Genomic DNA, 27,508 nt, shown 5'->3' with positions numbered 1-27,508 from the left:
TTAAAAAATTAAGAAGTATTTCAGGCTTCACCTGTAGGTTAATACATCACCTTGAACCTCAGTGCAAACTCTTCTGTGCTATCAGCTTCAAAAAACAAAAACAAAAAAAACAAAACAAAACAAAACAAAAACCAAAAAAACCCCAAAAAAATATGTTTAAATCAAGCAATTTCTCCACATAAATTTAGAGAGGAACTTGCATAATTACGGATGTGCAAATTATGTGCTAGCCTCTCCTGAAAATTGAAAGGCAAAAGAAGTATTAAAAAAAGTTTTAAGCAAAAACTCAGTTCCTTACACTAAAACTCACCCATGCTCTCATGCATTATGATTTTTCACATTCACAAGAACACTTTAAAATGTTAAGAGAACTTGGTACTAAATAATAATAGCCATTAAAATATTTATAGTATTAAGTGCATCTATCCCATTTGTAATTAGGAGTGAAGTGGCAGTTTCTGAAGTAAGAATCTGCAGCCCAGCAGGTTTAAGAGAGACCTTGTTAGGGACAATAAACCCTGGAGGAGTTATCACTGTAGGAGCTCTCTTGTGTCAGAAAAACAGAAATAGCATAATATGCTTGCAAGCCACATAATATTTGGGTACTGGAAGAACACATTTTTATTCCATACAACTGTAAAGCAAATTCAAAAGAAGATAATCCTTTCTAATACACAATACACACAGCTAAGTAAACTTGAATATGAAGACTTTTGTTCCAAATACATTGATAACCATGAGCTTTTTACAGGAATTGTTGCCAAATCCAGATTAAACTCTTAACATTTCCCTTCAGGTAATGCAAAGATGAGGCACTGCTTCCACAGCTCTATGCAATACTTACTGTTCAGACCACATTAAAAGATTTAAGTACATGCTGGTGAGCAAAACTTTGAAATTCCCTTTACTGGCTTTCTTAGGTGCTTGCCTGATTTAAAAAGACAAAAAAAAGTCTTACTTTTTGTCATTAATTATTAGAGCTATTTGATCCCAACTACACATTAGTCACACTAGTGACATTCAAGTTTCTAGTAACCCTTGTGTTAATGATTTTCTGATAGTTCTGCTAATGATTTTACGTTAAGAATCACTCACCAAATTAACATACTTCAAACTGCAGCAACCTGAATTTTTGACTTAGCTTTTCTCTGATGTTTTTTTCTCCTTCATTAAGACAGGAAGAAAACCTGCAGCAAGTATCTCACAGGGGAACTCACTCTGATTTATATTAAAATGCTTCTAACAAGACAATGGCAGTTTTACATGTCTTAACTGAAGGGCAACTTCTGTTGCAAGGCTACTCTAAAATGAGGCCTCTATAGCAACACTGACTATTCATAGTCAGGAAACTTTTAAGGTAAAAGAGGAGTCCCATTTTTGGTGTGTAGCCAACATCTTTAACCAAACAAGCATCAGGACAAAGATTCATGGTACCAAACAGCTGAGGATCAAAGTTACTACAGTGATTTCTCCCCTCGGCACAGCTAATACAGCTAATAAAGTAAAGCTTCCAATACAAAAGTGATGGTCTTCACAAGGAAACAGGAAGGAAACCCCAGGTGGTGTTACCTAAAAGAAAATAAATACCAAACCAGAAAAACAACTCAGCATTGATGTAGAGAATGGGCTGAACTAAATGAAATAATTCTATTCCCCCAGTCTACAGGGGGAACACAGAATCACCTCAGGCCATTCCCACATTTGCATCAGCCTGGAGCAAAGGGACACCAGATTTCTGCCCATTGCAGGTGAAGCTTTTTCTATTCCCAGGTACAGAGCTAGATCTGACCTACAGGCAAAACTGAACAGTAGTTTCTGAGCACATTTATGCCTCACATATTCTATTATTACAATGTAAAAAAAAAAAAAAAAAAATCTGTCTAAATGACAGATTTGTCATGGTAGATGACATTAACAGAATGGTTTTTTCTCTAAGAAAAAAAGCACTAGTTTCCAGGTATACCAACACAAGCTATAAATATAAATTCATTAAAAGGCTTCAGTAGTTTGATGGTAGACTTAGTGTGAATGCTGAGGTGTTTTAACGAAGTGTCCAACTAGCAAGATGATGATTAGCACTTCCACTAGCAGGGAAGTCAAAGCTCTGAATAACTGCAAAAATCTGTAAGATTAAAGCTTTGAGCATTCTGTGGTTTTTAAATGCATACTCAGAGCTTCCCACACACTCTTAGCATCTAGGATTTTTCCAGAAACCCTTAAATTACAGTTTGCTCTATCACAGGTGACTCATCTCATTTTTTAAGAAGACCAAAGTATACCCTCTGATGCAAAGTTCTTGTTCAGCTTCAAGCTCTAGTTAATTCAATCTCTTCAAAAACAGTGATGAATAAACTTCACAGAGAGATAAACAGGGCAAATCCAGGTTCAGTACCAGGTTCCTGAGAACACTGCATTTAAAGAATTGTATGAAATCATTCAGCAGGGCTTGATGCTGAGAAATATATTTTTCCTTTCCAAATCTCCTACTAAGAAAGAGGCAGGGTGCAGGGGATTAAAACCACAGAAAACAATACCCACCCTCCCCACTCTTGTTTTTGTTTCCATACTGATTCACAACTCCTTTAGTCCTTCCTTCTGCTCTTCATTTGCATCCAGATTTTCTATCTACTGCTGGGGAACTACTACAGCAGACATTTCAGTACAAAAGGAAGGAGTTTTCTTTACTGCTGTTCTACAAGCAGCATCATCCTCAGCTCAAAGTAATTACTAGTCAGTGCTAAATGGCATCTGTCCTCAAGGGATCATCTTATCTACTGCAGGATAGATGTAACTAAAGCCTTCCAGCTCATTTTGTTTTTTGACAAGCCTCACCTCAGCTTTCCCTGTAACCCTCTGTGCGTGTTCACGTGGGGTGTGGCAGGGGCAGCGGGGCATGGCAAGGAAAGGCACCTCAGCTGATTTGGACACACAATGGCAATGTTACAGGTTTGAAATTAAAAGTCCTTATTCCAGATTTGAAGGCACTAAAAGTTACCTAGTAAGAATTTACCAGTATAGAAGTTAAACATTTCAGGTTTCTGATAACACAGTAGTTAATTTAAATCTTTATTCATTATTTAAAATGAAGGCTAAGAAACCATTATTCTAAAGCTCATATGAAGGAAAACAGTAATTTTATCCTGTCCTAATAGTCTGTACACCTGTTTACAGACAATTGCTGTATCCTTTACTAATCAAGACACAAATAAAAATAATAGTTCAGTTTAATTAAATAGCTTAACACTGGACTGACTACCCACATACAATTTACATGCTTAGTTTGATAGTTGAACCCTTCCAAAAGTATTTTTTTTTTCTTTCTCCCCCCACCCTCCCCCAACTGATAATCTTTAGATGTTTAAATTTAAAAAACAAAAAACACTTGTACAGAATCTAGGGAGAACAGGAGTTTATTGAGTTTTACCTGTCTGAAAAGTGCTGGTGAAAAGTTGCCATTTCATGCTTTGTCTATAGACAAGATAAGTCAAAAGAGAAATTGTTGCAAAAACCAAGCTCATTTGAAAACTGAGTGTTTCTCCAGAACTTCTTACCATTCCTAAGTGAACACAAATGTGAGAAGCTTTTACATTAAGCTAGTCCTTTTCATTGTCAGATGCAACAGCTACACTTAAGGTCCCTCACAACTATTAAAATACTTTCAGGCAGTATTAATACACGGAGAAGCAATTAGTCATATCTTCAAGAAGCCAGGTATCCCAGCTCTAAAAAGTGCATCATTTAAAACATTAGTAATGGAATATTTTGAAAGAACATCTCATTCAGTATTAACGCATGCCATTATTACAAAAATATTCATTGCCTATTGTAGTAACAACAACTTTCTTTTGTAGACAACAAAAAGCATGCTGAATGGTATCAGATCAATATAAATCTATTTTTAATGAGGTTTAAGACACTGTTCAAGTCCCATTTAGAGCAGCTTCCTCCAACTGTGCATCAGTGTAGGCTTGCACAGCTGTTAAAAGTTTTTCACTAATGTGGCTTAGACTGGCCCCAAACTTAAAGCAGGGCATTAAGACTGGATCTTGAATTTTAGAAATCCTTCATTTACTTTGTTTAAATAAAATATTAAAAACCACTGTAATAATTAGGTATAAAAGTTGTTAAGTAACAAATTTGGGCCTAACTAGCACAACATACAGGTATTTACACAAATGCAGATTTGCTGTGGTCTTTAATATTGGGAAGACATCAAAATGTGAACCATGAGCTCAAGCCCAGCCCCCCCAGACCAAAAGACACAAAAACCTTAGGGAAGAGCAATATAAATTGCATGTCACTTCAACTGCCCAAGTCAGCCCAACAGCATGGCTCAGCCTGGTTCAAAGTGAGCAGCAGTCACAAGTAAACCAGTCTGGTTGTTGTCATTTTAGCAGCTGCACTTTATGTTACACTGCAAGTAATTAACCCCAAGTCAACAAGGTATTTCTACAAAGCAGTTGATGACATCAATTTTCTAAATGGATGATGATGAAACACACAAAGTCCAAGATGAAAGAGCAGATGAAGATGTGAGATGTTAAAATGATGCGACAAAACATATATAAATTAAACAAGAATTTTTAATCAAGACAATCCTTTCTTTTTCCTTTTTTTTCTTAAACAGAGTTTCTTCCAGAATTTTTTAAATTGGAAAAATCAAAGCCTATTCCCACAATAGTGAGGCCACTTCTTTCAAGCAGCTCTGTTGTACAACTGTTACCAGGATCCTAAACTATTTAAATTGTTTTCTATTGATATTTCTGAACTAAAAAGTTTCAAAATATTGTAGATTTTATTTGTGCTCCACATATTACAAGCAATTAACAACACAAAGAAAGGTTCAATTCCTCATCTACAACACCAAACTCTATACCAAGTATTACATGTACACAATACTTGCACAGTGACAAGCACAAGAAAGTACTAGTTGAGCACTTACTTTCAGGTATTCATACCAACTCTTAAAATCCACTTCAGTTCTCCCACACCACCCAGTCTACAATTTAAGGCATCGCCACACAGCCACCCATCCACTGACCCACCCACTCCCATACACACGATTTATGTTGGAGGTGTTTACTCTTACCAAGAAATCACTATGTCAATCAGGTACCATTTATTATTTATCCCTCTAAACTGTGTCAGCATTGAGATATGACAGTTAAACCAGTGTTAAATCAATACAATATTTACAGAGCACAGCACATGAAGCTTGAGACACTCACTTGGAGGATAAAACCACATTTTAGAGCAGGACAAAGGTCACCATTATTATGTGTTTGAAAACAGCTATTTACAGGTCCCTATGACATAACTATAGTCTGTACACTGTTCCAACAGGGCAGGCAAAAAGCAGGATAGGCATTTATTTTAAGGGAATTTAAACATACAATTTGGAAGCATATTATTATGCTACCCTGAACGCCATAAACCACCTTAACATTCCTCAAGGTGGTCTCATATCCTAGAATGGCATGTCCAGCTGATACAAAACAGACAACACAACATTTACTTTGTGGAGAGTGCTTACTCCAGCTATTCAGACATCAGAACTTTGAAGGCAATTCGTCCCAGAAACTTGTCACGGTCATCTTGATTTTTTAAATTAGGTGAGCCCCGGATCTTACACTCAATTGTTATTTCTTCTTTGGTACCGTTGGGGGTAATTGCTAGTTGAACAGCCACTAAAGGCTGCAAATAGTGAGCCTAGTAAACAGAAAGATGGGGAAAATATTTGAGAGACCAGAATAAGTTAGCATTAAATTAACATTTAATCCATCAGAACGAACAGTTAAGAAAAAGCTAATTAGGAACCCAACTTTTCAAAGTCCAATCTGATTCAGGTAAGGCACTTTATTTTCCCAGGTTAGAAATACATTCTTCATACTATTTCTTAACTAATATATTCAACAGAATTTGGGTCACAGAGTATCTTCAAGACACACAAGACTTTCTATTAGGTCCCATTATTCTAGAAACCTTCAATGACAGAAGCTCAGAAATGAGTGTCTTCCAACCTGTTCTATTGACTCTTCTGCTTGTTTTGGGTTTGGTTTGGCAGTGTGCATGTAATTTGCTACAGAATACAACTTTTCCAGCAGGGTTTAAAGTGTTGTTTTTTTTCCAAAAGCCTGACTCAACAAATACTAATAAGCCAGCTTCCCTTCTCCCCTATCCCATTTACTTTTTTAGCAACAAACCATTCTGAAAGGTGTTATCTGTTTAATAGCTTTATAGAGAAACTCTTCCTTGAACATCCTGACACTTTCCTTCCTGGTCAGTCATATTTGGTGGAACAATTACAGTTGGTGACTACTGTAAAAATTAAAATTTAAGAATGACAGCAGAATCAGTTCCATTCTTTTGTCAACCCCATATTGTACCTCACATCCAATTCAATAAGAACTTGCATTCTCTTGTAAAGCGCCTATTATACACTGTTAAGGCAGCATTTTATGCAATGTTCATGAACCATTTCCATCATTTATTAATATTTTTAGGCCAGTACTTCTGACTGATGATTATGCAAAATTCCTTTCCATATAACAATTCATGTAAGTCAGTGGACTAAATACAACACTACAGTGTTATATAAGTATAAACTTTGAATTTTAATTGAACAAAATTTTGTGATAATACTTTTTTCATCCTCATTTAACTTAAGACTCTTTAATATATTTCTGTTGGTTTCAGGCTATCTTCTCTACCAAAGAACACACTAGAAAATACTCCAAGTCTCATTTACAAAAGATAATGTCATGGAAATAGATGGTCAGAGTTGGGCTTATTGTACTAAGCAGCAAAAAACAAGAACCATCCTGGACCACAAAATTGTAGACATTAGTATTTTTCTGGCTCCTATCTGAACAGGAGCAGCAAGTTTATTTAAATCTACTTAACTCCTTTACAGATTAAAGTAATTTAACAGTTCCACACTGATATAATATAAAAATTCTGTTGCATAGCCAAGGAATCAATCCAGACCCTTGAGATTCAGTCAAATACTCAGACTTCTCACAACTCTTCTACTGCCTCTCTTCCTTTTCTCACTCTGCTCATGTTAGGAAAATTAGGCCTCACATAAGCAAGAATCCCTAAAACCATAGCCTCTGTTCCAAATTGACAAAGAACATGAAAGGACAATGAACCAAAAACTGGGGGCAGAGAAATAATATTTAAAAACCAAATTTTCCAAATCACCTAATTCAAGCAAGGAATAGCACTGTGTCTTGCCTATCTTCATCAGTGTTTTTCATAATCTTCCATTTCCCATCAGTATAGCAGCAAGATGGGAATTTTGTTACTTAAGTTCTTCATCCCATCCTTGGTACAAAGTGGGTTTTGACATGTCAAGGTGCACAGATACTATATTTTGCATTTTTTAAGGAAGCAGTGCTCTCTTTCCCTATTCTTTAATTCCAAGAACAGGATAGAGTCTGTACTGACTCCAACTGTTTGAAGCACAGGAAATAACTCTTTAATTTGCATGCCTAAGTGAATAGATGGGATACTAATTCATAACATGGCAACAAAATGGAAAATATAGAATTACCCAGAAGTAACATGAAAGCAAATGTTGAAGGAAAACAAGCTCCTTCTGCATTAGTAAAAGTCACAGGAGGTTAAAAAAGGTTATGGAACTGCTGCAAGTAGAGAGTACACTGGAAAAATAACTGAGAAAGGAATAATTTAACACCAAAATCACTTTGGCATAATCACAACCACCCACTATGGTACACTATGGACCTAATAGATTTATGTTTGAAAAAATACCTTTATCTTCAATGGTGAACAGCATTTATTGGACTAAATAACTTGGGCAGTAAGAGGCAATGTAATTTTCTATTTTATAGAACATACAGATTTTCTGCATACAGTGATCACAAACTGATGCAAGAAAAAAAAGTTCAATTCAAGTTTCAAAAGAAACTGGAGTTGTAATTCTATATATACTGTGTTGATAAAGTAGTGACATTGTTTTTACAACAATGATTTTAAAAAACCCCAAACCTATCTGCTGCATTGAAGTCCTTCTTCATAAAACAGGGCAAATAGAAAGCATGACATGCAGAGCCACAAAGAAATATAATGAACACCATAAGGACTTATAAACTTAACATCCTATAGAGAAACGCCAAGGATTAACTACTGGAAAGTGTATTGTAATATAAAGACACAGATTACTTCTCCTGCCTTTCCTGGCACTCAGAAAGACTCCAAAAGATTTCAATGAGCAAAGAAGAGCAGTCACTCTCCAGACTGCTGGTGTACAGCCACTCCTCCATTAGGACAATGCCCAGTTTGTTCCTGTCTGCCAAAGCACGTCTCCAGCCTCATCGAGCGCTGTGCAATGGCTGCATTTGCAATACTCCTCAGCAGTACCTCATTACAAAGTTCAAACTTCAGAATTAATCTGCTACTAGCAACTATAAATGTACACAGAAGCAAAACACAAAGTGAAGAACATCATTAAGGGAAACTTACATGCAAGCTTTTCCCATAGTACGGGAAGTACATCAAGTCCATTGCCCCATTAGGAGGAAAATAATTTATGTTAACCATGCCTTCATCCTGTAATTGCAGACAGCAAGGAAAGTAAAGTCAACATTTGCTTGCATAAAAATGAACACAAAATTAAAATTATAACCCAATGACAAACTGCAAGATAGCTAGAAAAGGGCAACTGACTTACAAACTTGTAAAATAACTCTAACCAGATTTCTTTTGGCAAACAGTCACATGCTGCACACATCTGCTGCAGCAAGGCTTAGCAGTACTTAAATTAGCAATCGAGTCAAAGACAGCCTGCCTTCATACTTATGAGTCAAAGAAACAGGGAAGGGGGCTATGTTCATTGTAATGAGTAATTTAACAACCCAACCCCCCATATATAATTAAAATCCCAAGTATCTCCAAGAAAGCCTGTGTATTTTTGGTGAATCATATGCTGTTTAAAGCCAGGATTTTAAGCCTCTTGAGCTTGTAATAATACAAGCCTTCACAGAGAACCACAGACACCTCTCTGCAACAGAGTCATTCCTAACATTAGGAATGTTGTACAATCAAGTACAGGCCAGATAAGAAGAAACCCAAATGGGTAAAATGGTGATGTTGCTGGAGTTATATCACCACCTCAGAGGAACAATATATACAGATGCAGGCCTTATTACTCAACTGGCCCCTGCAACCCCAAATCCTGGAATAAGCTACCTACAAAGCTGCTGTCTAATTTCTGACAAAGGAGTCACTCAATCCATAAGATACATAAAATAAGTATGTATGATTGAGCTGTCCAGACACAGGTTATCAGTATAGCAATACACAAACACGTCTCACTACAGACAACATTCTTCAAGACTGTATATCCTGGCAGAATAACAAGCTGCTCCAACTTCATACCACTAGGAAATGCCCACATCTGTAACTTTCTATAATAAATTAAACATATTACCATAACTAAGAGAAATGTCATTAAGACAACCACCTCAAAATGCTAAATGCAAGTTCAGAACATCACTGCTTGTTCCATGTAATTCACAAGTTCAAAGTGTATTAGCAAGTTTCATTGTTGTTTCTCTATTACTATATACAACAGCTGTAATTTTAAATGGATCCCTACAAAATTCAGAAGACAACTGCAATAGGATCAAAACATATTTAAGAACAAGCCACAGCTCAAGGTTACACCTTCTTTTTGCCTCCTCAAAAGAACATACAATATTTTTTTTAGGATATGGCCACATTCTCATTCCTTTGCAGTCTAAATTACTGCAATCATTAATATAAGTTTATTAAGTATTTCGGACCTTGAGCTTGCATATAACTATTAAGCAGGAACATGTTGATTTTTACTTCTTTATTTTATTTAAAGCTCATGCAGCTGAAAATACTTACTTTCCAAATATGTTGCTGAAATAATGGTTAAGTAATCAGCATATGGAATAACATAGGCAAAGTAAATAGGAGTAGTGCTTTCTGGAGCAGCTAAATACAAGGCATGCATGCAGTCATCATTATACACTAAATATATGCATTAGGCTATCAGTGCAATAGCTGCGAGGTTCTGGGACATGCAGCTGCCTATCTAATGCAACTGCTGGGGCGGGGGGGGGTTCCAGATCATCTTGAATAAGCAATCCTAATTTATATCCCTACACAATTAAATAAAAACAAACAAAAAACCACCTAAACAAGCTGCATTTGCTGAAGAACTTTAAGAATCAGTCCATTGGCGAATGTAACTTTTTCTGCTTCTCATGTAGTTTCCAAAAAGAACTACTGACAGTCAGAAAATCTAAAAATTGGACAATGCAGCTGGACAGACTTCCACTTCTAACTGGTCTTACTTAAGACTGTAGTTTAGAAAGAAGAATTTACCAGATATTGAAATAATACACTATAGAAATAATATAATGAAGACCCAAGGAAAGAATTTGGGAAGGAACAATCTATAATCACTTGAGAAGAAGAAATGGAGACGATAAAGAGCAGTATTCATTAGTACAAACTGTACAACAGATTTCTATCACAAAAAGCAAGTTAACTCAGATCCTGAGTATGCTGACAAAAGCAAGGCACATAAGAGTGTCATTCATACAACCATTCTTCATTCTTGTCAACTACAAAGTGATAGCTAACATGAAGTCAAGATGGTCAATAAACAGCAGAAAAAGATGTATTTTTGAATTAAGTCATCTTTTCTCTAGTTAAAAAACCCATAGGATTTGCCAGTTCTCAGTAAAGGTTGTTTTAACTTGAAATAAATACTGCTGCAAGACGTTCTAGCACATGTGAAACTGCACAACTCTGGCCCCAAAGTAAAGACCTAAAATTCTGATCTTCAAACTTCTTGGAGACAGAATCTTTTGTTGGTTTGTTTCTCTTTCTGGAGATTCTCAACACTGCAGCAGATTAGTTCCTACAGAGTGCAGGAGGAAGAGCCAGCTGTAAAGAGTGTCTGACACTGCAAATGCTCACACCCCTCATCCACAGAAATTACAGTGATGACAGCTTCAACTCCATGAGGGCAGAGGGGGAAGCATCCCCAGCTGTAAGTGTGCTGATTCTGAAATCACCCATCTATCTAAAATTTTTCCATTTAAAAAAGTCCTGTATTAAAAAAATCCCATATAAAAAGTGCAGGGAAAATAAAGAAGATTCACCTTGCCGGAGAATACCTGAAGAACATAAATTCCACATTGAAAAACTTAAAATTATGTTTCAGGTAGCCAAGACTGGCAGGATGTGCAGACAGAAGCTATTGAACTAATTTTGTATTTGAGAGACCTGTAAAAGCAAAAATACCATGTAAAGTCAGATGGTATGTTAAATCCAGGCAGACACTTATCCAAATTGCTCTCAATACATGTAGGATTGATGCACAGAAGTTCCATCTGAGCATGAAGAAGAACCTTTTTCCTGGGCAGTAACTGGACACTGGAACAGATTGCCCAGAGAGGATGCGGAGTCGCCCTCACTGGAGATATTCCAGAACTGTCTGGATACAACTCTGTGCCACAGGCTCTAGGGTGACCTTTCTTTGAACAGGGAGGTGGGACTGGATGACCACTGTGGTCCCATCCAACCTTATCCACTCAGTGACGATTGTAAGAAATATTTAAAAAACAGATTAAAGGGAAATAAAAATCAGTGAACAGTGAATCTACATGATGAATTCTAACTGGTAACTAAGCTTTCCTAAGCAAGTAGATCATTATGAGCTAGGATGAGAATAGGCTAATAAAGATAAAATAGATGCATTCAAAATGGCAAAGCCAGACAAATACTTCACTGGAAGTCACTAAAAGACTAGTAAGATTAATAATTTTAAAATTCAAAACCATCACACTTGTGTAGATCAAAAAAATTTTAAGTGGATACAATAGAAGAACTTTGTACTTACAGAAAGAAGATGCAAGAAAACTCACACATTTCTATGTATCCCAAAGGGTAAAAAAAATAGCAAAAACCACCACCATAATCAAGCAAGTTGTTATCAAGGTTACTGTTTTGCTAGTGAAACCAGTTAAGAAGGTAAGAGGTATCATCTGTTTAGTACAGTTTGTACTATTGTCTCACAGATCATCCATACACAAAAGTTGAAGAAATACAATCATAAAATAGGACTGCCATCGATATTTTATAAATCATTTGAACATTAGTTCTCAACACCTCACAAGGCATTTCTGGTGGAAATGAAGATAACTGCTCTGGATCCTATTCTGTGTTTCAATAAGGACTTGTGAAGCAAACCCAAGTTCATTCATTGATGGCACCAAGCTAAGTAGTGCAAAACATTTCAAAGACCTTAATCTTGTTAAAATGATCCCAAAAAATGACAGAGGAGGGCCAAAAATAGCCCTATAAAATTCAAACTTTGAGAAATCACATCTACAAATAAAGACTGGGAAATAACCAGAAGAATGATTTCAATAGTAAAACAATTAAAATACTGACCAGTGTATTACAAACAGCAAATTCACCTTGCTTTTAATGTGATCACTAAGGGAGAAAAGCTGTCATTAACAATACCTCAGCTAGAGGCAAACTTCTATCTAGTATGGAATATCGCATTGCAAAACAAAATTATAAATTAGACTAGTCAAAGAAGAAAAGAGTACTAGTAGAAGTAGAATGAGTTTAATTCCTTTATTATATACAAGAGAATGTGAGGTTTGTGAATGGAAGCAAATAAATCAGTCTCGAGTAAGAGGAGAAATCACCTTTGTTTGCTATGGACTGTCCTGGAGAGATCAAAACTTTCAAAGACTGACAAAAATCAAGTATTAAAATCTGTGCTTACCACAGGTATCTAGGATGAAGGCAGAAACCGTTGCAAGTGTTTGCCTCATTAATTGCTAATATTTCCCAGCCTACACTTTTATCAGTCACCAGAAGCTAAAAGCCAGGACTCTGCCCCTTGCTCAAGCTACAGACTTACCACCGCTTTCACTGCTCCCCAAGCAGTCTAGGAAAAATACCCATAGGTCAAAGTAATTATTATAATTGCAATAAAACAGCCTGTGTAAATCCATTGGTACATAACAAATATGCAAATATTAGCTGTTATTATCAGTAGTTTATACTTGACTTGAAGGCAACTTTTACTTGAGCGGTAACATTAGTTTTCACACACAGTTGTCTTACCCATCATTTATAAAATTGTCTAAGGTGCACTTGCAGCATGGAGAAAAAATAAAAATATAGGTTATGAAATGGGAAAGCAAAATGTAACTCACAATAAATAAACAAGACAACAAATACACATGTTCACTTTCCTCAAATCAAAACCAAAACAGGTAGTTCAAACACATCTAAGGATGAAAGAAAAGCCAAAAAATGTTTCTATAGGTACACTGAAGAAATTAAAGACACTTAAACTAAATTAGACATATAGTAAGATGAAAAACACAAATAAAAGTACAAAATCTGTAAGAAGGAGGGAAGAGTGAAATAAACTACTTCATTATTCATCATTATCACAAGGAAAATCAATAACACACTTATTTCTTACATTCTGAACTGACCTTAGGGGTACACTGTATATGTGGCTCTCCTTCAGGCTTTAATCCAATTATCTAAAGAAGACAAAGTTAAAATATTTACAGATCTTTTTCCCCCTTTCCATTTCTACACACTGAATTTGAATTTTTCCCTCACTAAATATAAGTTCATACAGGGACTAAGCTTATCCAGTGTAATTTTCATCTGAACATATTTTTAAACTAGGAATAAGATTTAAAGCATTGTTAAATTAAATAGTTTACTCAGGTTAACTCAAAATAGTTACAGTAGTCACAGAAAGTACTGTTTTCTTATTTTACATTTAGCATGTAATTTTAATGGCTCAAACTAGTTCAAGTAACAGGCACATCATTCATCAGTCAGTAACAGGACATCACTGGAAAGTCAAATACTTTGTACTTTTCCTCACCTTTCATAGTTTAAGAGTTACAGAATTCATTAGATTAGAGTTACTATGTTAGAGTTCTGGGACACAGACATGAAGTACAACACTTTACTTGGCAGAGTGGTGTAGAATCTGTTTCACAGGACAGTAAGTAAAAGCAAAGAACAATATACTTCTGAAAACAAGATTCAGATATTTTGGTGCCAGTCATCAAAGCTGATACTGGTAAGTATTAGAATGCTTAAAAAGGTCACCTCATACTACTCTCTGGAATTGCTGTGTTTCAGTAAATTACACTGTTCAAGAAATGCAAATACCTTAAGCAGCAAACTGAACACGTATTTCAGTCCTTTCCACAGTAATTTTTTCATGCAGCACTGGCTGGGAGCACTTGTACTAAGAACTACAAAATAAGTAGGTACTTACTCTATTCATTTTCACAAGCACACAGGGAGTTCCTTTAGAATAGCCAAAATTTGCATCTTCCTTCCCAGAGCACTGGCCAAGGTCAGAGAGGTTAAATCGACAAGCCTTTTTAACAGCAGCATCGCTCTGATCAAAGATCTTTCCCCGGGTACAGTCTATGTTTTGTGACTGCTTTGAATCATTATAGGCTATGAAACAAAATCAGCTTGTAAATCAATGGTATAAAGAATATAACTAGCCAAAACCTGCAGATGCCTATATAAATAATTATTGTGTACTTCCCTAATAGTTTTCTCAAAGAAGTATTTTCAGAGCACTGTATCTTACATCCATCTTAGCAAACACTTTTTCAAACCCTACAGACAAGTAGCAGTGTACTTGAATGAGGATATTACAGAATCATTTCCTGCTTTTTAAATTGTAACAATAATCACAACCTCATTAATTTCTGTATATAAACTAACTACATATGCTAAACCAATAACATATTAAAATACAAACAATAAAGTTTTTATCTGGAAACAACCAGTTTTCCCTTTGTACAGGTTTCTTTTACAAATACACAGGAAAATTCAAAATTAATTCAATAATTAATATTAAATTGCCTCTACATTTACATCAGATAGTATAATTTATGGTATACTAACATCTCAAGTTGTTTCTCACTTTCTTGTGCTTCTGAAGTGCACAGACCACACTGTCATAAATGCTAAACAACTCCCATTAAGATACTTCATGGTTTCTTCTCCTCCCTTACACCCCAGCTCCCAGCTATTAAGGTAAAACGGAGAAAGGGAAAGTTCATCCTCGATACAAGACCCACAGAACTGCAGGAGAGGCAGGTAGTAATGAAATGCAGCATTCCTCTCAGGAACCCTTGGCAGAGCTCTGAAATAAAAGCTTACTCATAGAAGCTTTTAGTAGGCACCAAAACTGTGAATATGGAGAGTCAAGTAAGCAACTCATGCACACAGGTGAGATTTCACAGCACCTTGCTCATTCTGACTTACAACTTCTGAGGGGTTAAACTTATTAATATTTTCACTTGACTTCCATATTATAGGAAGTGTACATATAGACACATACATAAAATAATGTATGACAAAGCAGTGATTTTTCCACCCTTCAGATCTGACCTGTATTACCTTCTCAATGTTCTAAATACAGTGTTTTAATATTTCTGTATGTAGATACTGTGTATCAGAGTGAAAAAATCAATAAATTGCAATTAATTTAATCTTTGTGTGCCTCATTCTTCAAATACACACTTAAGTTCTTCAGACTAAAATACTCTCACTCAGTTACCAACTCATTAAGACTAATCGGGTAAGTCCTGACAAACTTTGTCTCCAAATACAAGACCCTATGTTATTTTAAATGAAATTCTTTTTGCATATGCAATTCCTATGCCTTACAGTATTTTTAAATAACCACATCACCCAAAATTCTCCATTATGTATTGTACTATTCCTCATGCTCTGGCTCCCTGTCCAATACAGGCATTATACTCACCATTTTCTGTGACATACAGACTTTTATAACACATGTATCTGCAATAACCCTGGACTTGCATTAGTCTCCATTAGCAATTAGAAACTACAAGCAAAAAATGAAATAATGTATTTAACATTAACACTCTTACATTACTTGGACAATTGTAAGTAACTTACATTCAAGGAAGTTTTGAAGTGTAGTAACATATTCTGAATATGATTGGCTGTCACTCCTGTTAAAGTAAAATTCCAATGCAGTGTCTGGCTTTGGTGAAATCATAAGTCCTTAAAAATAGAAAGTTCAAGTTAGGAACTAAGCAATTTATCTTTCCTTCACCACTCTAGCCCCTACTCAAACATCCATAAATTGGAAAATGTCTATCATCTGTAAAGAAACATTAATGTTACCCCTATATTCCACAGTACTGGAAGGTACTTTGTGTTTGAAGCCAGTAATCAAAATCATCATTACATTAATTAACATTTAAATCCAACCCAATGTATAACTGCAATTCACAAACCAAACCAAGTGATTAGGAAAAGCAAAATCAGCAGTTTAATCACTTTCAATCAAAGATTTTTATTAATCCACTTTCCACACTCAGCAAGTTAAGCTTTAAAAATAACTGAAAAAATACCCAAAAGCACACCCAGAGAATCTTCAAGCAACAGTTCAAAGCTTTAGGCAATAGAAAGTGAAGCTATGATTGTATTATTCTCATACAAACCCAGAAAAAAAAAAATTAAAAAATAGATTATACAAAGGTGGCTTGAAAGTTACCCCAGTCTTTCTGATGGGGAGCCCCACCAGTGTCCCCTCGGGCGTGGGGGGAGCCCCACCAGTGTCCCCTCGGGCGTGGGGGAGCCCCACCAGTGTCCCCTCGGGCGTGGGGGAGCCCCACCAGTGTCCCCTCGGGCGTGGGGGGATCCCAGCTCCCTTCAGCTGCTGCCTGGGGGTGCTGGGCAGAAACCACTTGCGGCCAGAGCTGCAGAGGTACCAGGCCATGGACCACCAAAGGCTGAATCCAGCCTCAGCTGGAGGATGGGCAAGGCACACATGGAATAAAGTAAGCATGGCCCTCTCAAGAGCTGAACTGCCCCTGCTTCCCAGCAATTGGCCCAGAAATTTGCAGAGTTCCATCTCAGGAATTTCTCTGCAGCAGGTGAAAGCAAAAGGCATGCAGATACACCCAGCCTGTGCCATCAGGAGCTGTCACTTACACAGGTACCTGATGGCAACAAAAGACACCCCCTCAAAAAAACCCAGGCCATCTTTGTAAAAAAAATTAAACATTTAAGAAAGTAAGATAAAGTCAGGTTACTGTAGTTAGCCATCACAATAAGGTTTAGTAAAGCATATCAAGAGTGTAGTTCAGCAGCCCAGGTCTATTAAGGATTTACCTACAGAAATGGCCAAGCTTCTCATCCAAAGGCAGAAACTATTTACAAATACTTGCAACTTGCAAATAATAAACATCTGTACTAGAAACTCATCACCAACAAATGTCGTTCAGCTTTAAAAGAAAACCCAGATAAAATTTAATGTATTTTATTCTACATCTTTTATAGGATTCCAAATAAACCATAAATCCTCTTTTTTGCAATAACAGCAGTTAAATTATTTCCATAGAAGCCACCAAGTAAAGGCCTTAATGACTAACAGTCCATCTTTTGACTGCACACTACTTTGCACCATTACAGTAATTTTTGGGCCTTCACACTGAATTGGAATTCAACAAAATAAAAGGCAATTAGTAGCAGGGCTGAAAAATCACTAGGAGGGTTTTACACATTAGGAGCTTTTAGGGAATAAGAGATTATTATCAACATAACTATAATGTAAATTAAGCACTTAAATTGTATTTTTCAAAGGATATATGACAAAATAACTAACTAGTCATCAATGAAAGAAAAAATAATTTGAAGATATTAACTGCTTCAGGGGAATGTCAGAAACATCCTATGAAGAGAGGATTGCACCACTTCCAGAGGATTACAATCTGCCTAAAAACTAGAGTGTAAATTCTGCAGAAGAAGCTATTTGAAAGACTGATGCACAGACAGAGAGATGCAGGATTTCAGCTCTTCTAGAGGAACAGAATTAACAGCCTCAACACAGGATCACATCTAGGATTGTAAAAGAGATTACATTATATTACAATTCCAGGAGGGATTCAAAAAAGGTTTTAAAATCATTTGGATTTGATTTATACTATTGTATCTCAGTGTACAAAGCAATTCAGATATCAATTATAAAATAAATCAATTGTGATATTTCCAAGTACATTTAATGTAAGAGGAGAACCTTTGACCTACGGCATCCAGGTTTTGTGTGTAGATTTTAGGGTTTTTTTAATAATTTAAGTTTACAGCCAGGAACATTACATGTTTCACTGTAAATGAAAAACAACAGAGTTAAGGAGAAACATTAAAACAGAAACAAGCAACTTGGTTAACTTTAATGTATGAGCTACTAAAGATATGGTTAATAAAGATATTTAATTCAGAAATGTTACAGGAATTCTTCAATTAAAAACTTATTGTGGTATACATACTTTTAAAAAGAAACATCCCTTAAAACTTATTTCAAAGCCAAGGAAAATTAATACTCTGAGCTACATGAGAGAAGAAATGTCACTCAAGTCCAGCATTAAGCCACAGCTATCCACAGCTCCATCCACTATAATGCTTCTGACTTCTACAACAGACACAATAGAAATGGGGAGAAATGGTCAACTAAGCCACCTTTTTCTTCCCTCATTTATTTTCCTTCTCTTTTTTTTTTATTATTCTTTCGAGCATCTAGCCCATTGTTAGCTTGGAAAAACAGCACAAATCCTCAAAATCCCTCACAATATGACACTTGTTAGAGAAGCCAGAACACTACACCAAAACAAATTCTGTTCACAATCCAGAGACATTTACCACAGTGGCCCAATTGCAACTTGCTCACACGAAGATCACTGTACCATCTATCTTAAGTGTGTATACAGCTTCAAGATGATGTTCCATTTTAAGAGCTTTACATTCAACAAAAGGAAAAAAGTATTTTAAAAAGTAATGTCGTCTCAATTCCATCAATATATTATTATATTGGGGAAGACAACCACCTTATTACTCATTCTTATTTGTACAGGATTGTTTTTTTTAACATACAATTTGTTCCTTGAAACAGCCAACACTGAGACAGGTGGACAGTACACAAAGGAAGCAAGACACCACTTTCAGTAGCAGCTACATGTTTCACAGACTTAGCTTCATCATAAACAGGGCCCTTACTCTAGTGGATAATACTCTAGTGCACATAACAGGTCTACAATTCCTGACATCCACAGACATACCATGTCAGTTGGAAACTATCTAATACTGTAAATAAAAATCCTGCAAAAGCCTCTGTCCCACAGTCCTTACATGCTCTTGAGCAGATCAGCCTTCCTGTACCTTCTGCAAAGTATCAAACACTAATCAAGGTGGCCTTCCACCTGATCCAAAAGAAGTGGTTTAAATATCTTTACGGCAATTTGATTAAACTATAAACCAACTTCTACATCAGCATGCTGTATGGATCTGCATGACAAATTCAACTGAGAGGTGCTTAAAGGAAAAACCAGCAAAATTTAGCAAAAAAACCACACAAAAAAGCTACTGCCTGAATTTATGCTATAAACATATATAACTTGCCTCATACTGAGTTTTACCTTTGCAACCTGCAAGTAACTGAATAATGATGATTATTTCCCATAAGAGGTTCATACTTCAAAAGAGCTCTCAAATGAAATTCAGTTGTTAAACCAGACAGAAGTTAATGAAAAATAAACCCAGTGTTACCTGGACTAGAAATCCGGTCCCGGTACTTCGGTATATCACTGCTCAGTGTCTGAAGCATAACCCACATTGTGAATGTGAAGAGCGCTGCTAGAAAGCCATAGAATACCAGATAGAATAGCAAGATCAATCCTGTAAAGAAAAAGATAAAATTACTAGTTTTGTTTCATCTAATTCCATTACCTATTTTGAAAATCAGAAATGGTAAATTAGCAATACAATGTTTGTAGTCATAAATAAGCCTCTAGTAAACATATGTAATGCACAGTGCACAATAATGCATACAAAGATTTTCTTAGTACTTTCTGATTCTTACAGCTTATATGCCATTTTGGCATCTCTATTTTTAAGAGAGAAGCATTCAAAAACACTCTTTGGGCTATACAGGAAAGCTAGCAAAAATTACTAAGCAGTGCATTACAAAAAAATAAACTGTCACTTATTTACAGGAATTTTAGCTTTGTATCTGGTTGCTGGGAAGATGAAAGAACTGAGGGAAAAGATAAAATTATTTCACTGGATCCAGACCAGGAAGGAAGCAATTGGTGCTTTAATAAGATAGCTGATATCTGAGGGAACTCCACACAGAGTAGTCCTTCACACACGTCCAGTTACAAGATACTTCTCAAGGTGAAAATTATTTCTGCCACATGTTTTTGAAAACAAACCAAGCCTTCTGTTCAGATTTATCCAGCATAACACACACCTGCTTTATCAATCTACCCTGGGGACCCAGCAACCCCACCAAATTCACCAACAAATACACAGATATTACCAGCTTCAACTTGTTTCATTAACTGAGCACTCAATACCAACCTAAATAAATGTGTGGGATTCTGTTTTAAGACTGAGACTTAAGAACACAGGCAGAGGCTTTGTCAAAAAAAAAGGGAGTTATTAAAAGTAGTGAGGGGACTAGATGCATGGACTGAGAGGCATCTTTAAAACCATTCTAATGCAAAAACATAACCAAATGTTGACACAAATTCAGTTTTTACTGGATATTCTAGCCATAAGGATGCTATCAGAAGCCAGAGATGTAACTCGGGTATAAAGAAAAGCACTTCAAAACCATAATGTAACATCCTACCACTGACACTTGATTACATGCAAGAATCAAGTGCAGAACTTTCTCATCTTTCACAGAAAAGGAAAGAGCAAAAGTAAACACAACTGCACCCCAGTGCTGTGTACTGTCCACTGGAAGAGGACAGAAGGAAGCCGAAGCCCTGGCTCCTGTCTCAGAAACCATTCTTGCATTTTGCACCGAAATAGTCTCTAGTGTAGTATGCTACTTAGAAAGCCATGACTGCTAAAAATCCAAGTACCTGTTTTACTTCTCCCAAAAGAATTCTGTGTACATGTATTACAATAAAGAAATTTCCAAATTCTTTACTGTAAATAAAGCTCTCAACAGCAACCAGCTGAATGTCAGTGGATTCTCCACTCGGTTTTAGTTTTCAATCTCACATGTTGAAGAAGTTACCTACCAATCTGCAATAACCTGAAAATTATCAGCTATTTAAAATACACTTGAAACCACCAAGATATAAGATTCTATGCAGCAATTAGAAGTAGCAAAGTATGTAAGCACAAAAACAAGATTACTCTATAATGAACAAGAGAGCTGGACATCCATTGTGAATGATTGCTAAGGTTATTTAGAAGCCATTTAGCTGCTAAAATGAGGACATAAAAACAAATAGTAGAAATTCCAGTTAATGAAAACCATTACAAAACCTGGATCTGTATTGGGCACAGCAGCAATGTTTTACCTACAAGCCTGTAATTGCTTTAACTGGATTTAAAACAGAACAAGGATCTTCTGATTAATATCCACTGTGTTCTGGGTATTACAAAACCAACCAAACAAAAAAGGTCCCTTACAAAACCTCTGGTAAGCTCTCATTTTGATCCATACAAGTTAATCAACTAGTGGATACTTTCATCAAGTATCTAGAAAGTGTCTAGAAAGTACACTTTCCATCAAGTGACCGAGACAGTAATCAAAGAGTCTCAATGGAATAGAAGAATTTGACATGTAAGAGAAGACAAGCAGCTACTGTGGCAAGTAGAATAAAAGCAAGAAAATCAGGGAAGTTATTTCAGAATACACTCGTATTTAATTTCTAAAACAATATGCCAAACTTCATTGGAAAAAGAAAAAACTGATGAGCATAACACGGGCAATGAGAGCACCACGGTGCGCAGCTCTCCTGCTCCGGGCCAGCACCACTACATCACCTGCACTGCTGGCCTGGAGCTGACCCCGAAGGGCAGGTGCCACAAGGGACAGCTCCGGGTGCCCACCCACCTGCACAGCCCCTCACTCCAGCAGGGCTGGCAGCGCTGGGACCCCTTCCCCACCACGGACAGCTGCAGGGCAGAGCTGGGGACCCCTCACAGCCCGGAGAGAGCATCAGCACAGGGGTAACAGTGATCCCCGCCCCGTGGTGGAGCCCGCAATGAGAACAGCACCCTCCCCAGCCCCGCTCCTTCCAGCAGCAGCCCAACCACTGGGGATATGCAGCAGGAACACGGCTAGAAAGGCTGCTCCTACTCACAGCCCTGAACCTCCACTAGCCTCCCCCAGCCCAGCAAAGTTTAATCTTTATTTTAATATAGCTTGTAAATGCACTGCAGAATGCTAACCACTGAACTGACCCATTTACATTACTTTGCTGCATTAAAAAGAGGGAAAAAACAAAAAACAAAAACCCCCTCTGCAACTTCAACAACTCCAAACTGAGTAAGCTGCTCTTTGTGAGCCTATTAGTACTAATTATCCTTAGCTAATCAAGTGAGCAAGCCATAACCTGTCAAGAAACTCTGCCAAAATAACTTCACATAACACTGGATTTCTCGTCAGGAAACAAGATGTACCCAAGTAACAGTGGAAAGCTATCTTCTATATTTCCTCCAAACAAAGTACAGCTTCCACATCTAACAAGCAACCCAATTCAATTGTTGTAGAACATCTTGTACACTGAAACAATAACACAAGAAAAACTCAAAACCAAAATTCTGCATTACAATTTACCTAGCTGTTTTGGTTTGCTTTTCTTTTTTGCAGGGCATCACAGTATGAAAAACACTTCTTCATATCCTAACCACATTGACAAGTAAGTCCAATCTGGAAGACTTCAATTTCCAAACCAACATGTTAATACTGTCATTAGCTGGAATTCATTTACAGGAATCAAAACACTTACTTCTCCACTGTGAAAATTAGAATTTCTGACTCTGGTGAATGCAAGATAACACATGCCTGGCCAGTATCTTCATGCAATACAAGCTTTCCAAACTTTACATGGCAAAAGCAATGAAAAGGATGTTTCTCTGGCATAAACAAGACTGACAAATCTACCTGTACATAATGCTTAGTTAGATATATACAGGTATCAATATAAACACTCCCACAAACAGGGTAGCAACTACTCAACATTACCTGCAACAACAAAAATTAAATTCTGTTTTTATGGTCTGTTGGATTCCATATTGCACTGATCCTACCACCTGCATGGTCGTCCTTCAGAATCGTCAACAAGTGGGATTTAAGCACCCAAGTGACGTTCCTACTGACTACTACCAGTACCAGGAACATCAAAGTTTTAGTTCACCCGTGATTTCCTTACTTTAACGTAAATACAAATGAAATAATCACTAATCATGGTTCAATCTTATTACTTGGACACTCAAGAATTACTGTTTGCCAGATTTGGGTGACAGCAGAGGGAGGAAAAAAAAGACTAGGAAGAAATATAACCTCAGTTCCATGTTGTATTTTATGTCACAATAAGCCAGGGCTCCACACAGAACATGGCTATACCTCAGGAGACAATAAAAACTGTTAAGTGCAATACTTGCAAAGAGACACAAAAGCCAGGGTCTGATGCCATGATTATGCACTTAAAAGACACCACCACAAAATACACATACTGTACTACTAGAGCATACTGATATGTGTTACAAGACAAAGCAAGATGCCATTTTTCAGAGCACTCTGAGCTAAGGAAAATAAAATACTCTACTGCAATGGCAGACAGTGATACCAGAATGTCTGATGTTACACTACTCATGAAGAAAGCTAAATCCCTGCTCAAAACACCAATAAAGAAGACAGAATGTCAGAAAAGCAGATAAAGTCTGACAGCACTTTTTTTGTCTTCACTGAATTTCAACCAAGAATCCAGTGAAGACAAAAAAAGAAGCAAAGCTGGATCCTTTGCTATGGTGGTCAACAGGAGTGTATTTCCATTGACATGGTGGAAAGCTTTCCTAGAAATAAGGCGTTGGGTTTTTTTGGTGGGGTCTTTGTTTGTAATTACAAACACTTATCTATGCACCAAAGGATATAACTGAGCATTCAAAAGAAAATTCAGTAGGTCTGAATTCCTATGCACTTCAAGGCAATGCCACCTCTACCCCAAACACACTGACACAACCAGCTTTACAGAAAGACTTAAATACACTTGACATGACATCTAGTGTGATCAGAGATTAAGTATTGCTACAGTCTATATTGCCCTTATTTTTTAGCGCAAATTATTCTTTATTAACCTTATGCAAAAAGAATTAACTCTTGTAAGTCAATGCACACACCTGAGTATGCAGTGAGCATCTCATTACAAGACGTTTATGATGATCTCACTCCATCCTTGCTAACTCCAGGCAGACACAGCACCTTGCCATTACATTGAGAAACAGACGCTGATCTTCCTTTCACTAGCAGGAAGGCCCCACCCAGCACTGCCGAATCCTCCTTTCCCTGCTCTACCTGATTAAACGCCGGGTGCACCCCAGACCCGCCCTCATTCCCATCACCTATCAGCACCCCTCACGCCTCGCTGCTGAGAACAGCACAGACTCAAGTCAGCAGTTTTCCCCAGTATTTTCTGTCTCTTTTAATACAACAAATGATTATGCCGAGTAATTAAAAAGAGAAGAGTTTGGAGGGGAGTGTGTGTAGGTTTGGATATCAACTTGTGAAAGATTCAAACTGAAGTACCCCTCAAGTCTGAAAAAAATAAGGTGAAAGTCTCCATTTTTTTTTCCGCAGGAGGAGACATACAGTTTTCACCAAGCTGTAAAATGCAACTCTTGACTAAACTCTAAAATGTAACCTCTGTTACATGACAAATGAGTACAGAACCACTTGTGTTTGATCTTTTCACAAATCCTGAACTGGATGTGGTAGATAGAGGAGTACTCCAATGCCACAGCATTGGCATTCACACACAATCACTGCCTTGCAGTTACCATTTACATGAACCCCCCGGACTATGTCAGACTAGGGCAAAACATGCACATACTGTGAATAATTACTTAACGGCTTCTCTACTACTCCTGTCTTGTTTCTGTGAGGAAGCTGTCTTGAGACAAGAGAAATACGCACAGAAGAACCAGAGCCAGCTGAATTCTCATCATGCTGTCCCTGGAGACACGACAACCCAGCAGACTGGCAACCAGAGCTCTCCTCCCCTATGTCCTCGCCTTTCAGCCCAGAGACCAGCAACAGAAAAGGAACTGTACTCCTGAGAGCTCTAAGCTCACACACACCTCGACTGCAAGAGCAGGAGATCAAATCCTGCATATTCTCCTGTGCCAAGAGAGCCACCCAATTAATGTCCCGCCATTAAAAAGTAAAACCAAACAGAAAGCCATACATCATGTCCCAAAATAGTCAGATTAAATTATATAAACACAGTATGTTAATCTGGAATGCCAAAACAAACCAAACACTGAAAATATGGTGTTAGTGAACATTCACTTCCTCACATCCAGGCTGAGGAAATGGTATATAGTAGTAACCACATGCCAATCACCTCAACTACTAGAGTAGTTATTATAACTATTATTAGTTATAATTTTATTTCTTAATGAATTGAAGTTATTCAAACTGCCTACAGCTACTTTCTCAAGTAACTGCGGAAACTCAGTAACCAAGTAATCTCAACCTCAAATATTATCTATGGGCCTTGGTCTAACATGGGCTAATAACATTCCAAGTGACTTATCCTACTAGATAGGTTTAAACAGAGAAGATGGTTTCTTCTTCACCTTTTTAAAAAAAAACAAGAAACTTGCAAGCTATTCCTAACATATCTACAGTCTTTGCTGCTCAGACTCATGACACAGCCAGACTTTTGCAATCCACACACCCAACCCACGCACTTGAGGAAACCTGCTTGTACAGAAAGATCACTAGACAACAGCATAGTGGAAATTTCCTATCCCTTGCTATTCAACTGGCAGAGTAGCTGCAAGGCTCTGATTTCCATCTGAATGGAGGGGAACTCCTGTCAGAGCCCGGGCCCTCTCCCGACAGACAGGAGATGCTGACACGGCAGAGAAAGCACACCCCATGCACTGTCCCCTTCAAGCTCCTCTTCGCTATTTCAACATCAGCATTCATTGAGATCGTGTCAAGGCCAAGGATGTATTGGCCTGTTCCTTAACACCACGCTGAGAGTCCTGTTGGTTTTGTAAGCACAACTATTAAGTATCCCAACTACATCCAAGTTTTGGGAGGAGACACAGCATTTTCTGAAGTCAGTAAATATGTCCCATGAGGGCTGAAGAAACATCCTAATATTAAGCATTTGTACAACTGTTTAATATGAGAAAACACACTCGGAAAATCAAAATATTTTTATTGGAAGCAACCGCATTACGATAACATGCTTTCCAGCTCAGAAGAAAGCAATAAGATGACTACCTGAAAATAGGAAAATAAACACTGCCTTCACAGGCTTTATAGGAGAGCCTTCATTTAAAGCTTCCTTTATGAAAATAAAAGGCCCAGAAGCCCTACGCTGGAACAAATTTAGCACGATGACGCACAACCACACACAACGATCACTTTCTGGAACTGGGGCTCATGAACTTTTGGGGAGGGGGGTTGGGGATTTTCCTTCTCGCTCCCCGAACTGCAGCTCCGAGCCCACGGGCAATCCGCGCTCATTCATTCTGGATTCCGCGAGCCGCTGGAGCGCGGGGGGGGCACCGGGCCGGCGGGAGCGGGGCAGCGGCCCCGGCAGGCGCGGGCTGCGGGCGATGCCGCGGGCGATGCCGCGGGCGGGGCCGCCCCGCACCTGGCGGCGGAAGCCGGTCACGGCCGCACCGCGGCGGCCCCCGGCAGAGGAGCCCCCGGCAGAGGAGCCCCCGGGCCCGCACCGGCCGCGGGGCGGGCGCTGAGTCATCTCGGGACGCGCCCCGGGAACTCCCCCTCCCCCCGACCCCCACCCCGCTGTCACGGACGGAGCTATTTTTAGACCAGCGGTTGTAACGGGCACCGGGGCGCGTGCGCCGCCGCGGGCCGCCGCACCTGGTGCGCGCCGCCCCCGCATCCCCGCGGGGACCCCCCCGCACCGCGTCCCTCGCCCTGGCGGGGGGCCCTGCAGCCTGTCCCCGCATCCCCGCGGGGACCCCCCCGCACCGCGTCCCCGCATCCCCGCGCACGGCCCCCCCGCATCCCGCCCCCGCGCCCCCCCACCTCTCGCGCTCGGCCCCGCTCCCCGCCGCCCTTCGGCTCCGCCGGCGCCTCACCCCGCCCTCGTCCCCCAGGGCAGCCTTACCCCAGCTCTTCGCCGTGCGCCCCAGGAACTCGCCGCTGTTGGGGTTGTAGATGAACTGCCGCCACTCGGCCATGCTCTGGCGGAAGGGCTTCTTCGTTTCCTTAGACATGGCGAGGCGAGAAGCGGCCGCGTCGCGCACTCCGGCGGCAAACCCTCCCCGGCAAAGAAAGCCGCAGCCAGCGCCCGCTCCCAACCGCTAAGTAACTGCGGCCGCGGCGCCCGGCGGGAGAGCGGGCGGGGGCCGGGCACGCCGGGACCTTCCCCAGTCCCGCCCC

At 38.6% G+C, this 27,508-nt stretch overlaps 1 protein-coding gene across 1 annotated transcript; it reads right to left on the bottom strand.

The window, feature by feature from the left end:
* Positions 1-3,394: 3,394 nt before the first annotated feature.
* Positions 3,395-27,508, bottom strand: ATP1B3 (ATPase Na+/K+ transporting subunit beta 3). Its single transcript, XM_021536948.3, has 7 exons — positions 27,234-27,508; positions 19,660-19,788; positions 16,009-16,116; positions 14,339-14,526; positions 13,530-13,580; positions 8,488-8,574; positions 3,395-5,709 (listed from the first exon to the last, which is right to left on the bottom strand). Exons 1-7 carry the CDS (start codon positions 27,340-27,342, stop codon positions 5,539-5,541), a joined length of 843 nt encoding a protein of 280 aa, XP_021392623.2. The 5' UTR covers positions 27,343-27,508; the 3' UTR covers positions 3,395-5,538.

This window comes from Lonchura striata, chromosome 9, assembly GCF_050655825.1.
Source record: "Lonchura striata isolate lonStrDom1 chromosome 9, ASM5065582v1, whole genome shotgun sequence".
Taxonomy (NCBI): domain Eukaryota; kingdom Metazoa; phylum Chordata; class Aves; order Passeriformes; family Estrildidae; genus Lonchura; species Lonchura striata.
The sequence above is the reverse complement of the archived record's forward strand: the minus strand, read 5'-3'. Positions and strand labels throughout refer to the sequence as shown.